Source organism: Eretmochelys imbricata, chromosome 10 (genome assembly GCF_965152235.1).
Source record: "Eretmochelys imbricata isolate rEreImb1 chromosome 10, rEreImb1.hap1, whole genome shotgun sequence".
Classification (NCBI taxonomy): domain Eukaryota; kingdom Metazoa; phylum Chordata; order Testudines; family Cheloniidae; genus Eretmochelys; species Eretmochelys imbricata.
This window is the reverse complement of record NC_135581.1, coordinates 6,884,853-6,899,480: the sequence shown is the minus strand read 5'-3', so window position 1 is coordinate 6,899,480 and position 14,628 is coordinate 6,884,853. Positions and strand designations below refer to the sequence as shown.

The 14,628-nt window shown below is 54.6% G+C and overlaps 1 protein-coding gene across 2 annotated transcripts in view; it reads right to left on the bottom strand.

Annotated features, from left to right (window-relative positions):
* Window positions 1-12,447, bottom strand: part of GRAP (GRB2 related adaptor protein) — a 35,959-nt gene extending 23,512 nt beyond the window's left edge. For both annotated transcript variants that reach the window (XM_077828885.1, XM_077828886.1), the window contains exons 1-2: window positions 12,257-12,447; window positions 4,359-4,456 (exon numbers count right to left, since the gene is read on the bottom strand). In XM_077828885.1, coding sequence (XP_077685011.1) covers window positions 4,359-4,456; window positions 12,257-12,334 — 176 coding nt within the window. In that variant the 5' untranslated portion in view covers window positions 12,335-12,447. The remainder of the gene's footprint in view (window positions 1-4,358; window positions 4,457-12,256) is intronic.
* Between the last annotated feature and the right edge of the window lie 2,181 nt (window positions 12,448-14,628).

Here is a 14,628-nt window from a genome sequence, read left to right as displayed (position 1 = left end):
CGCACGTGTGCTGGTTTGTAGCATCCTGGCCCCGGCAGCAGCGGCTTCCCCGTTACTATTTGTGCACCACACAGGCCCGCTCACCCCATTGTTTATGTCTTCATCTTGTGGTTACCGTGGATCGAGGCCTGGCCAATTCTGGTGCCTGTCATTGGAGGGCCGTGATGCTAGCTTGGCTGGCAGGGAGGGGACACAGGAAGAGGGTGGACAATTAGACAGAGACAGCTACTGTGGCTTGGCTGTGTCATCCGGCTACCCCTGGCAAAAGCACCGGGTGTGTCTTAGATCGGATTCCACCTGGAGGGAGGAGATCGTGCGGAGGACAGCGAACGACCTAGTGCAGGACAGCTGCAAAGGATGTTGCCATCATGGGGACAACTTAGGGTGGAGTCCACCATCTTGCTCTGCACAGAGAGCAGTGGGGAAAATGGGTTGCCCCATGGGCCCCTCGGGAGAAACGATTCAAAGGCTATGTCTACACTGCACCCTAACCTCGGGTTCTGACTCTGGTGTGAGCCCAAGCCCCCCTTCTATCCACATGCAAATCAGTCTGATTTGGGCCCAACTGTGATTTGGGGCCAAACCCTGTCGTTGTGCAGTTTGGATGCAGCTCAAGCTGCAGACCCAAGTCAGGTCTGCGCAGAGCAGTTAGCACGGCGGTGAGACCTGGGACCAGCAATTGTAAATCCAGGTTTCCAGTGCAGTGTGGACACTCAAGTCCAGGCTTGGAAACACTGAGCCCACAAGCCTGGGTCCCCTGATGGAAGGGCAGTGAACCTCTCACATTCTCCAACTAGGGTCCTGTTTCTCCTGCCGCTCCCCCCTTAGGTCCTGCTCCCTGGTGTGTCAGGGAGGAGAGGGGGTGTGTGGGGATCAATCAAGGAGAGAAGGGGGGAGCTGTAACTTTGAGCCTCTGCCCCTAGCAGGGGGGTGCGAGGGCTGTGCATGCTGAGGGGACGGATCTGGTGTCCTCGAGGCTCTAAAGAGATGGGCTAAGCCACCCTGAAGGGACGGGCTGAGCTGGGGAGAGCGCAGGGGAAGCTGGGCTGGGATCGGTGGGGAGGGAAGCAGCAGGTGAGTGGCCAGGGAGGGGACCCTATGGAGAAGTGAAGCAGAGAAGAGAAGGCGTCCCTAGCCAGGAGAGGGGGTGAGGCAGTGTTTGGGGAAGGGGCACCACCCTTTGCTATTAGCTTTAAACCCACGGGTGGCTTGAGCCCTCACTGCGGAGACATGACAGCCGCCAACAGCACCTGGGACGACGGGAACCCCAGCGATTTTGACAGGCAAATGTGCTGCTCACCAGTTAGTTTCACTTCTCTTTCTGGTCTGTTTCTCTCCGGAGCTAAAACTGTCCCTGAGGTTGGGGCTGCAGACGCTGCGGAGGGGGTTAGAGCTAGACAAAAGCCTTTGTCCCGTGGCCTGAAAATAACTCCCCGTCTAAGGGGACGTGGTTGTCAGGCCTCGGGTTTGCAAATCCTTTGTCTGCTCAGTGTTTTAACCAGCCCTAGAACGGGGTCTTGAGGGCGTCCCTGTGACTCAAGCCATAGGGAGAGAATAAGGATGGAGAGAGCAAGAACCAACTTAAACCCACCCCTCCCTGGGCGGGCCAGGCTCCGGCTGGAGGCACTGGTGACCCACCGCCATTGGCTGGCTGGGCCCTTTTGATTTTATCATGCCATGCCGCAGCACCCGTGCCCGGCCTGGACCTCGTTGATGAAGCCCACATGCGAAATCCCTACGCCCATCACAGGACGGGGGGGAGGGATATCATGGAGGAGGACATGGGACTTCGCAGAGGAGGGGAAGGCCTGGCTGCCTGGCAAGTCATCCTGCCATCTCAGCTGGTTACCACCCTGCCCGCTGCCCTGCCAGAGACTGGGAAACTCAGCCACAGACTGAGGCCCGGCCAGGGGCTGATTGCTTCCTGCATGAAACACCCCCATTGGCCTCGGCACCTCTCGGGGTGGACCCTACCAATGGGAGTTAGGCACCCAGTGAGGATCTGGGTCCCAGCTCAGAGAGGGAGTCAGTGTCTGAGCTGGGGTTGGGCCGCTGAGTCCAGAATCCTGCGTTCAGGCCAACAGACCATGCCTCAGAAGAGAGAAGTGGAGTCCACTGGGAGACTGGGTCCACTGCGTGGACTGGGTCCACTGATGCTGAACCTGCCGAGTGGCCCTGGGCTGGTGTTACTCAGAGGGACAGAGTCTTCTCTCTTTCCCTGACTCCAGCACACGACTCTCCCTCTCCTCCCCGCAGGGGGAAGTCACTGAGGATTTGTGGCCCCCTCATGCCAGTATGCCAGGAGAGAAGCGTGATCCGGCTCCCCCTTCTCCCCTGCAGGGGCACAGAGTTGTTTGCTTTTCCCGATCCTGGCCCAGTCTGATCCTGGCTGCTTGACCCAGGCCAGGCCTGCATGGTGCCACTGTGCAGCCCAGCCTGGCATGGTCCGAGAGCCAGAGAGAACCGCAGGGTCCTGTGTGTGACGCGGGATCCCCAGCCCCAGTTACTCCCCTCCCCCTTTATGTTCATCACAGCATCACCCCTGGCTCTTCCGCAGCACGGGAAGTGCCGGGCTCGCCCCCGGTAAAGGCCGGTGAGTGGATTGGGTGCCTCGGCTGCTGCTGGATCCTGGTGATTCTGCAAGGCTGCGATTGTGCTCCCGGCTGAGAGAGACGAGCTGTGCAGAAACACTGACTTAACCCTAGCCACATCCTGTCACTCATCTCCCACGCTAAGCTCTGCACCCTCTCCTTTCCTGCAGCGGCTGCTTTATCTGGGGGGCACATCCCCCGGGGTCGGCAGTGCAGGGGCCGGAGCGATTCCCAGGGCCACTGTGAATGTTGGGGGGAGCAGGCGGCCACCCAGTCTGGGCAGGGTTGTACAGCAGTTTTGGAAGCACTCCTTCAGCTCCTCGGTTCCTCTTGCCCCTTGTCGCTCATGAACATCCGTGCACGTGAGTGCTGGTGGGCTGGGAAAACCCTGGGGGTCACGGGTGGATGGGGCGCCAAGAAGAGCCTTCCCGATTCCTTTACAGCGTTACAGATGCCCAACCAGGGAGTGGAGACGATGCTGTGTGACTCGGGTGCCCAATCTTACGCCACAGGTGAGGACAAGAGTGGGACAGTCCCCGAGGCCGACACGCGCTGGGGTCAGTTCATGGTGCAAGAGGGAGTCACTCGTACAGGTGTGAAAAGCAAAGCTGGGCACAAACGACTTGCAAACAGCAAAAGCGGCTTAATTCTTCAGATCAACTATTTGGCCGGATCGGCTGAACAGTTTAGAAGAAACATCCTCTGGGCCAGACCCCAGTTGAACAGTGCTCATACCAGGGCAGTGGGGGGCAAAGGTGCCTGATGCCAGGGTGCTAGGAGAGAAGCGTGATCCAGCTCCCCCTTGTCCCCACAGGGGCACAGAGTTGTTTGCTTTTCCCGATCCTGATCCTGCCCTGAGTCCCAGCAACTGCCAGGGGCTTAATTAGCCCCAGGCACAAATTAGAGTAGCCCCTAGGTTGTTGTAGGTTTTGCCAGTGGAGAAGAGCTCCCAAGGATCTGCCCCATTGGCCAGAATCGCCAGAGTGCACTGATCTCCAATCCCGCCCCAGCCTATTCCTTACACAGCGGGAGCTCGAAACAGCTGCATATAGTTGGCTACATCAGCCCTGGGCCAGCTGAGAATTAGCCTGAACTAAGGGTATCCGCAACTAGCCTTTTCGAGCAGCTTTCAACCCTCTTTGTGGTGCTGGAGCCATGCGAAGGGCCGTGGATCTCTGGGCTAGTAGGAAGGTGGTGTAAGATGCGGTCGCGTTAGTGGGAGTTGTGTGCCATTGGCGTTCTGCCAGCGTCCTTGGAAGGGACACCTCTGTGCCAGGGGATGGGGTCTGGAATCTTTGTGCCAAAGGTGGCACATCGCTTGACGGGTGATTTTTAAAAGGATAGCGCCTCAGAAATAATACTTTGCCTTTAATGTGTTTTCCAACTACAGATCTCAAAACGCTTGATGAACAAGAGTGTCGTTAGCCCTGGATTAACATGGGGGGAGGGGGCGGGGAAGCTGAAGCACAGAGATGTGACTGGCTTGGTCCGTGCCTCGGTTTCCCCTTCTGTGAAATGGGGCTCATGAATTACTTTACAGGCTTGGCGGGCCACAGCTGCCAATGTGCTTTGAGAGCCTCTGAAGGAAGAGGCCTTGCACAGAAATACCAAGTCCTAGTGCTCGTTATTTCAGGGGGGGAATACGGGCATTTCATTATGCGCTCAACTGCTACCTTCTGAAGCGGGGTTGGCTGCCTCGTGGCCCAGGGCGGGCCTGCTTTGAACCCTCCAAGGCCCATGCGAGGTGGAAGCTCGGGAGGTACTTACGGGTGTGGCTTGACTTTGATGTAATTCTTCGGGATGAATCCTTCTGAGCCGTACAGCTCGGCTTTATACCAGTTCTGGTCGTCTTCCATATTCAGGATCTAAGGACACAAGGGAAGAGAACGTGCTGTTGAAATGTTGATTTCACTCTGAGCTGTTTCAAACAGAGAAAACGACCTCGACCTCCCAGTGCTGCCAGCTCCAGGAATCGAATGGGGCAGGATCGGAGCTGGCCCACAACGGAATATTTTTTCATAGGGAAACTGAGGTTTTGTGGAAAACAATATTTTTTGTTTCTTGCAGCAATAATTTGACGCGCTGTGCCTGTCTTTAAAACCGGCTTGATCCAAGTTCTGGGGCTGAACTCCCCTGGACTTCGGCACGTTCCAAATCCAGCTCCAAATTTTGCCAATCACGTCCATTGCTAGGTCGATGGCTGATGAACTCAAACAGCAATTTCTATGCTGCTGCTCAGGCAGATACAAGCAGGAGGGAACATTATGGGCAGCCTTGAGCATTGATTTGGGATTTCTAGGAGAGCCTGTGCAAATGGCATACCCAGCCCTTTAAAATCCCTCCTGTCTTGTTGGAAGGGAGTATTCTTTTTCCTTTCTTTACAGGAACTCAGTGTTATTCAATGGAGCTCCTCCTGCAGGGCAGGAAAACCCTTGGAGGACAGGTGGGATTTTTAAAGGGCCAGGACAATAGGTGTGGCCCTGCGGTTTCAGGTTGCCAGTGCAGCAAAGTTTGGATACTCCTGCAAGAGACTGGCACAGGTGCCCATGGGGTACAGCTGTTCTATGCCAGCACCTCAGGTGACAGACAATATCTTACATGGGCATCTAAAGAAAGATAAATAGATCCATAGATGAACAGACAGATGTGGAGTTAATCTGGGCATCTCTATTTTAACCAACAGGAAATGTCGCTATATAAATAGAAGGGCCGATGCCCAGTTCATCTCTCACAATATTTTCCAGTACTCCTACGCAATGGGAAGCTCTGTTCAGTGCAGCTGTGCAAACAGGATTTGAAACCATTCACATCACACTGGGCCTGAACCTGCTACTACTCAGATCGGCTTGATCCTGGGCACCAGGTTTGTATCATTTTTGGTGGTGCCCAGAACGGGTCCAGGCAGAGTCGGGGGCAACCGCCTCTGGCCCTGTGCTTTGGGGGGCCCCGCGCTTCAGGGGGACGTGGGGTGCAGGGTGGCCTGGGGGGTTAGTGGGGAACCTGGCACTTGCAGCAGCAAGCAACCTGGCCCTGGCCCGTTCTGCGTCCTATGGTGGAGCTGGGCCCACATTCCTGAATATTGGTACTGATGGAAACCTGCATTTGGACCCGCAACCTGCACCATGTCTGCATGCCAGACTGGAGAGGCAAACGAGCATTTTAAACAGCAACGCGCTGAATAAACACAAACCAGGCTTTTCCTCCAAAGCACAGCAACCCCCCAACCCTGCCAGCAGCGCTCAGACCTGCAGAGGGGGTCCAGGCCCAAAGGCAGATTCCAGGATCTCTGGGAACAGACCCCGGGCTCCAGAAATGCTTCTGAGCAAGGCAAAGGGGTTAGGACCGGGGGGTGGGGGGGGAGCCTAGTACAACCAAGGCTGTGCCTGAGCAAACAGACCCCGGGCCAGCCCCCTGTAGGTGGGTCGAGGAGCTGAGATCTGGCCGATTCTTCTTCTGGCTGGGGGCACCGGGCTTACAACTAGAAGAGAGCCAGGTGAGTACAGCAGAGGCAGCCGGCTCAGCTCCCCACCCCCCCGCTCTCTAGTGACCCCTTCTGGTTGATGTGAGGAGCAGCATTAATGAGTGGCCCCAGCTCCCTTTGCACTGGGTGTCTTTGACAGTTCTGGGGTCTGAGCGAGTCCCTCCGGGAAGTGGGTTTGTGACCATGGAGACACAGAGTCTGCAACAGGCCTGGGAGGGAACGAGTCCAGCCCCCCTGCCGCTGTAGCAAACTCACCCACCCCGAGCCTTTAAAAAACATGCGTCGCACCCTTCCCCCCCTGCCCCCCCCCGACAAATCCTGAGACTGGTCTTAACACCATGAGATTTTAAACATCCTGAACTTGGGGCTCTTTGCCTGCTGGTGTTTGAGCTCTTCGCATTCACGTTTTCAGCCTTTTCTCAGCAGCCACAAGGGCTAGACACGTACCAGGTTTGTTCTTTCAAACGCAAGCTGAGATTCTCACGCGCTCCCCTGACTCCGGGAGCTGGGGCTTTCAGAAAACCACCACATATCATGAGACTTGTGATCCAGGCATGAGATTTGGCAATGCTGAGGAGAGCACTTTCCTGGGGCACGTTTTCTATTGCTTTTTCCTGCCTTGTTGTAACTGTTCCCAGTGGTGGGAATTCCCCTATGGCCCTCAGGAGCCGATTCAGGAGACTTGCTGACCCTGGGAATCACAGAATCATAGAGACGTCAGTCTGGAAGGGACCTTGAGAGATCATCTAGACCAGTCCCCTGCACTGAGGCAGGACCAAGTAAACCTCGACCAGCCCAGACAGGGGTTTGTTCAACCTGCTCTGAAAAATCACCAGTGATCCTACAACCTCTGTTGGAAACCTATTCCAGAGCTTAACTACCCTTCGAGTTAGAAAGTTTCTCCTACTAACCTCAATCCCCTTTGCGGCAGATTAAGCCCATTTCTTCTTATCCTTCCTTCAGTGGACATGTTCCCATCCTCTTTAACAGCCCGTAACATAGCTGAAGACTCTTTTCAGGGGACCCTCAGTCTGCTTTTCTCAGGATTAAACATGCCTGTTTTTTTTAACCTTTCCCCAGAGATCAGGGTTTCTAAACCTTTTTGCCAGTTTTGCGGGGTGTGACTGTCTTCTCCCGGGAGGGGGTGGCCCTTTACGCCAGACACCAGCAGCCAGAAACATTGGCTTGAGCATTTTGGGAGCTGCCTTTTGACAGTGCCCTGGTGGATTCTGGGACAGGGAACTGCTTTAGCCACAGCGGAGGAATCCCCTTCTGTCTAGCTGAATTCGTTTTTTCTTGTCTGGATCCATGGGTGGGGCAGGAGGGGAAGAGGGGAATTTCCACTCTAGACTCTGAGTCACGCGTCCCTTCCAAGAATGAGGGGTCGTGCTCACAGTCCAGAACTATTTCACTGCCGTGGGGCTTTCAAAGAAATCGAGTCAATGGGGAAATTCCACCCTTCTCATCGGGGCGGTGGTGCCAGGTGGCTAGCTCATTGCTGAAGCTGGGGAGCTCTTCAGGCAAGGGCTGCAGCAGGCTCAGCCCTTTTGCACACTTCCTAGTGAATTTAGCACTCATGCACGTGAGAGACGCTTGTGACAGCATTGGCTTGAACCAAACATTGCGCTTACCAATGGCTATGCCAATACCCCCAGCCCCTGCTGTCCCAGCCCTGGGCTTCCATTCAGCTCTGCCGGTGCCCCTCAGTCCTAATCTGGCACGAACCAGCTGGTATGGCAATGAGCTCTCCTGGCATCAGCAATGGTGCTGGTTTGGGGGCTTTGTACAAATGGGGACGGGGCTGGGACCCGTCGGACTCCTGTTCCTGTCTGACCTCCTCCAGCATTTGAACCCGAGTCGCTAGAAGGGAAAGGCTGGTGCATTCACACACCAGCCCTCCTGCAGCCGTTCCCGCCCCTGCCCACCAGCCTGAGCCCCAATCATTGGGCTCATAGCAGGTTGAGTTTCCTGGGGACCCTCTTCCCCTCTGTCAGGATTGTCTCAACTCGGCCGCACAGGAGATAACTGGATGGGACTTTGTGTCTGAAGTTATTCCCCAGCCAGCCAGAGGGGGCGCCGCGGAGCAGCACTCCCTGCCCCCCCTCCCCCCCAGCCCCGCCCAGCGCACCAATGTAGCATAGCTGGGGAAGTACCTGTTTGTAGCACACCAATGGAAAGCTCTTGCCTTGCACGAGGGAAGCCGAGTTCCTGTCACAGCCCAGTGGGGTGGAAAAGGACACCGCTCCCTGCCTTGAAACCAGACCAGGCTGTGTCTTTCCAACCCAGCCAGGGCTTGCCTGAGCAATGCAAAAGCCAGCGCTGTCTGCAAAGCGGGCACCTGCTTCTCCGGCAGTGCCCAGGCCCCTCTGCTTTCCCCTCACGGCCTGGCCCAACGAGAGCCGAGTCCCGTCTTAAATGCCTGATCGCAAACGAGCTAGCTGGCTAATGGCTCGGCCACCATGTCAGACACCCAATTCGCTAGGGACCATGGACGGTCCTGAGCTGGCTGCTGAGCGTCACGCTGCGCCGGGGCTGCATTGTGGGGGACGGAGGTGAGCTAGGCCTGCCAGATGCCCCTGGCGCTGTGGCTCGCACTGAGTTCTCCAGGCACTTCTGTGCAGCTCGGGGGCAGACAGACCCCAGGTGTGCAGGGACCGGCTCCCAAACTGGTTTCCTCTGCTTAGCCCAAGCCAGGCTCTGTCCTCCCTTCCTGCCTTCGGGCCCCTACCTCATGGCTGATGTGACTGAGGGGTTAGCCAGGTGCCCACCGGGCCTAGGGCCGGAGAAGGCCAGTGACAGGCACCGTCTGCTCTGTACTCCTGTTGCACAGCAGCTCCCAGCTGACTTAGCAACAGCCGAACGTGCAGAGCTGGCGGGTGGTTGCTTTGTTATTTCCTGTACTGGCAGTCGGCACTGGTGCCACCCTCCCAGCCATCTCCCACCTGCTCCCCCTCCAAGAGACGGTCCCTTGGCTGCGTGGCTCTATCCATAAATGACGTACCCGGAGACCTGGGTTCTATTCCTGCCTCTCTGCAGCCCGGGTGACCTTGGGCCAAACTACTCCCTGCTGTGATTTCCTCATTGGTGCAATGGGGATAATGCGCCCGAAGGCTAAATCCAGGCTGGGTCCTGTGCAGATGCCTGGCAAGAGACAGTCTACAAAGACAGGGTTAGTATCGGGCAGGTGGGGAACCGCGGCGTGGAGAGAAGAAGCAACTTGCCCAACATCACCCAGGAAATGTGTGGCCTTGCTGGGATGTGCACCTGGGCCTCCTGAGACTCCTTCTACTGCCTGACCCACCAGCCCATCTCTTAGAGGGCAGTGGACCTGTAACTGCAAATTGCTGCTGTTAATCTGCTCATCCACACAGGGCACATGGAGAGGCTACTGGATGGTCCGAATGCTGCCCAATTTTTATTGCCACAGGCCTGAGATGGCGGCTCACAAGGGGCGGAGCGGTGAGCCAGTTTTGCAGGTTATCCTGAGCAAGAGGCAGTTGTTCTCTTCAGCACCCTACCCCTTTCTATTTGATCGGTGCTGCTCTGGGAAAATCCTGGGAAATAAACCAAACACCCAACCCGATACATTGTGGCTACAAAATTACATCTGCAAAAAAAGGGGCTAAGCTGAAAATCAATCATCATCTATCTATCTATCTCCATTCGTATCTAGCTGGCTAGCTGTGTTTATATCTCACTCATCACCATGTGAGCTATCCCTATAAACTCAGACCAGCCCATCCATGCCATATCTCCAGAGGCATTATGTGACATAGGCCGTGCAAATGTTTTTAGGGCCAGGATTTCGGCATGCTGGCATTACTCAGGAGCGATCGAGCTCGGAGTGGGCCCCGTTATTTATCACACAATAATCTGACATTTGCAAATGGTACTTTAACAGAACTGGTGCCAACTCCCGCATACAAAGTGCCTGGAAATATCACCACCGTATATGGAGAATTTCGCAAGCACAAGCCTGGGGAAGAAAGACTTTTCGCTGCTTCTACAAATTTTTTTCTTAACCAGTACGTCAGAGCTCTACTGAAATCAGAACGCTGGGGCCGTGTATTAATTCAGATCTAAAGCACAGGAGTAAATAAGTGTCCAGGTGAATCAACCATCTCTTCAGAGATTTACTGCTCCTGTTTGTATTCCAGGTGTGTCGAGCTGCCCCAACTGAGATCACAGAAATCATAGAGACATCAGCTGTAAGGGACCTTAAGAGCTTATCCAGTCCAGCCCCCTGCACTGAGTCAGGACCAAGTAAACCCAGACCATCCCTGACTGGTGTTTGTCCAACCTGTGCTTAAAAACCTCCAGTGATGGGGAGTCCACAACCTCCCTACTTGACCAGTTCCAGAGCTCAACTCTCCTTAGAACGTTTCTGCTGATATCCACCCTAGATCTCCTTTGTGGTGAACTGAGCGGATTCCTTCTTGTCCTATCCTCAGCACACACGGAGAACCCTTGATCACCATCCCCTTTATGACAACCTTGTACATATTTGAAGACTATCAGTCCCCCCTTCTCTTCTCTAGACTAATGCCCAGTTCATTCACTCTTTCCTTTCCAATTTGTCCACATCTTTCCTAACGCGTGGCACCTAAAATTGGACACCGTAGTCCAGCTGCAGTCTCACTAGTGCCAAGCAGAGCCGGACAATGGCAGCCTCCGTTTTACATATGACGCTCCTGTCAATACACCCCAAAACAACATTTGCCTTTTTTGCAACAGCATCACAGTGTTGACTCATGTTCAAGTTGGGATCCACTGTAACCGCAGGTTCTTTTCAGCAGTCCTACGACCTAACCAGTGAGCCCCCATTTTGTAGCTGCGCATTTGATGTGGCCTGCCTAAGTGTCATTCTTTGCACTTGTCTTTATTGACTTTCATCTTGCTGGATTCAGACCCGCTCTTCAATGTATCAAGAGCGTTTTGAATTCGAATCCTGTCCTCCAAAGGGCTTGCAACTCCTCCCAGCTTGGTGTCATCCACCAATTTCAGAAGTGTACATTCTAGTCCATCCCCCAAGTCATTAATGAAAAGACTGACTCCTGTGGGACCCCACTTGGCACATCCTCCCAGTCTGACAGTGAACTACTCACAACTACTCCCTGGTTTCTCAGCAGCTGCACACCCACCTTACAGTCATTTCACCTAGACCCCATTTCCCTAGTTTGCTATTTGTGATTGGAGGCCCACACATAAGAGACGGTTTCTGCCCAGAAGAGCTTACAGTAAAAATGAAGGGAGGGAGAAGGGAACTGAGGCCCAGAGCGATGGGGTGGTTTGCTCCTGGTTACAGGGGGAGTCTGCCACAGAGCTGGCAACTGAACCCACATCTACAGGGTCCTACTCCTGTGCCTAGACTGCAAGCCCATCCTCTCTCTGTGTCTCACTTTACCCGGCGGAGCTCAGCTGTGTCACGTGATGCCTCATTCCAAGCTCATCTGCTCTTTGCAGTCGGCCCACTGCCAGGCAAGGTCTCTTTACAGATGTCCCGGGGATCCCCCTCAACCCACAGACACACACCCAAACGCTGCACGGGCAGGCTACGGGCTGGGACTGCTCCCCTGGAGCAGCATTGGGCCCCATCTGTGGAGGACTGAGCTGCTCTGAGGGCCAGATCCTCTCCCCAGTAAAGTCCCCGGGCAGCTGGGCCGTGGACGTCAGTGCAGCTAGGATCAGTAGTGGCAAGCAATGCCTCCTAGTCCTCCCAGCCCTTTGGGGTGGTTGGGTGCCAGGCCATGAAAGGAACAAGCCCGTCCACACCACGGATGCTAGTAGCTTGGGCTGGACACCCCTTGTGTGCCCTGCTTGGTCCTCAGGGCTTACCCGTCTCTCTGGGCCGCCACATCACAGGCGCTGTCTAACCCCGCACCCAGCACAATCTCCCCCTGCTGCTGCAGCAGGTCTCAGGTGCTTTCTAGCTCTCTCAATCCCAGCTTCTGGGCCAGTACATTTCAGAGGCATCCTAGAGCCTCAGCTGCCCCCAGATCTCCCCACTCCCTAGCCCTCCCCCCGACTGGGATCCTGCAAGTGCTCGGAATGGCCATGCTGTGCTTAGGACATCTGTCTGATCCCCGGAGGCAGGTGGCTGTGCCCCTGTGTCTGGGGAAGCCCTTCTCCCTGGCTGGCGCTCCCCCAATAAGGAAACCTTCAATCCCTCACGGGGCAGAGGTACCTTCAGTGTGTCCCCCTTGCGAAAGGGCAGCTCGTCCTTCTCCGTCGCCTGGAAGCTGTACAAAGCCACAGACTCCATCCTGCGCCAGAGCAGCCGGTCCCCCTTGGCTCCCCGGCTCGGCAGGGCTCCCGGCAGCCAGCCCCTGTCTCTCGCCCGCTGCACCTGCCCTCGCCACCGGTGTGAAGCTGGGGTGCGAGGATGCAGCTGCGGAAGGGAGGGGCCAGACTGGCCCAGAAAGACCTGGGGGCTGTTCCGAGCGATGCTCAGGAAGAGGCGATGAAGCCCTTGGCTTCCTGTTTCTCGGCTTGGGCTTGCAGGCAGGCATTGCTGCTTTGATTTTTTTGTTTTCTTTTGTTTGTTAGTTGAGTGAGAGATTCTTCCTGCTGAGAAATCAGGCAGGAAGCCACTTGGCTGTCGTTGGGCGGGCCGGGGAGGGATCCCGGTCTCTGGCGGGAAAGGGAGAGGTTACATGGAAACTGATGCCCCTGGAGACAGGGAGATGGGGAACATGTTCTGGGGAGGAGAGTGTGGGCAGAGAATGGGGCTGGGAGTCAGGACTCCTGGGTCCTTTTCCTAATTCTCCTGCTGCCTCAGAGCCTGAGATAAAGCCCATTGAATTCAAGGGAAAGATGCAGATTAATGTGATTGGGCACTGAAACAGCTCAGTATGCAGCTACCTACGGGCCAGCCATTTGGCTGATCTGTGCCTCAGTTTACTGTTCTGTAAAGTCGGGTGATAGCAATGAGCTACAGTCCCTCGCGGGACGGTGGCTGCAAGTTTGTAAAGTGCTTTGAGATCCTCAGACGAAAGCTTTTAGAGTTGGGCCGGGTGTTACCAACAATGGGCCCTGTAACAGGGTGGCTGTGCCTTTAAGGGGAGATGGCCCCCACTCGGCTCCCCCGGTGGGGAAATCAGGTCAGTGACTCAATCAGGGAGCTGCCTGGGTAGAGGAATTGCAGAGTGAGTGCAAGGCTCCTGCAGGAAAGATCCTGAGACACTGGGGGAGTTGTTCCAGCTAGGCAGGGCTGGAAGATGCCTGCTAAAGCAAGGAATTGATTTAAACATTGTACACTTTATTTGGGGGATTTTGACTTTTCTTTTGACCTTTGATGGGAATCAGCCCAGACCTTAAGGATGGGTGTTGGGAACAGAGCGAAACCTGGGTTTGAAGTTGATTTAGGAACCCTACAGCGGGCTGCTGCAGAGCCACCCCTGGCCATGAGGGGACGCTGTTGGAAGCAGTGACCCGTTTTACAGCTCCGATGCAAAGCACATTCAAAACCAGGGAAAGACTTAATGTTCTGAGAACAGAAGCAGCCAGCGCCTTCTAGAAGAGAACGTGTTGGAGGCAGAGCAAAGCATCAATGTCTCACATACTGCGATGTGGAGCATGTTAGAAATGCACAGACATTAGTTTCCAGATTTTTTTTTCATTTCAATGTGTAGCCCTAAGTTTGCAGTCACAAAGTTTTTTACATTCTGTTTCCTTAGTTTATGTAACTTCTGTTGCCTGTGTGAAAAAAGGCCATGAGGTGACATAGGAAACAATAAAAGTTTGTTATTACTTATAACAATAGTAAGTTACGGCAGCATCTGGAGGACTCAAACTTCTGTACCCGGAAAGATAATGAAGCAAATAATTAAGCAATCAATTTGCAAACACCTAGAAGATAATAAGATGATAAATTACAGTCAGCATGGATTTGTCAAGAACAAATCATATCAAACCAACCTGATAGCTTTCTTTGACAGCTAACTAACTAACCTAACTGTCAGAGTGGTTAAGCACTGAAATAAACTGCCTGGGGAGGTTGTGGAATCTCCATCATTGGGGATTTTTAAGAACAGGCTGGACATACACCTGTCAGGGATGGTCTAGATAATACTTAGTCCTGCCTTGAGTGCAGGGGACCGGACTGGATGACCTCTCGAGGTCCCTTCCAGTTCTGTGATTCTGTGGTTCTATGAGATCAGGATTAGGGGCATCAGCTATCAAGGTTTTCCCAGGATCGTCCCTTTTTCGAGGCAGCTGTGACGGAGAGTCTGTAATGGTGCTCAGTACACACTGCCAACTGCCCAGTTTTGGGGCTCAGGATCAGTCTGGATGTCCCAGAGTTTTGGATCTCAGAGGTGGCATGGCAGCCCTAGTCATGTGTTAGGTGCTGTATACACACACTCACATAATCTGGCGGAGCCTGCTTCCACCGAAGTCAGTGGCAGAACTCTCACTGACGTCAGGATCAGTGGGAGGATCAGGCCCATTGTGAGACAGTCTCTGCCCAAAAGAATTTACAACCTATACAGTCGAAACAAAGGGTGGGAAAATTTGATGGGATCAGCGTGCCAGGGGGTGACAGACCTCAGAGGATAT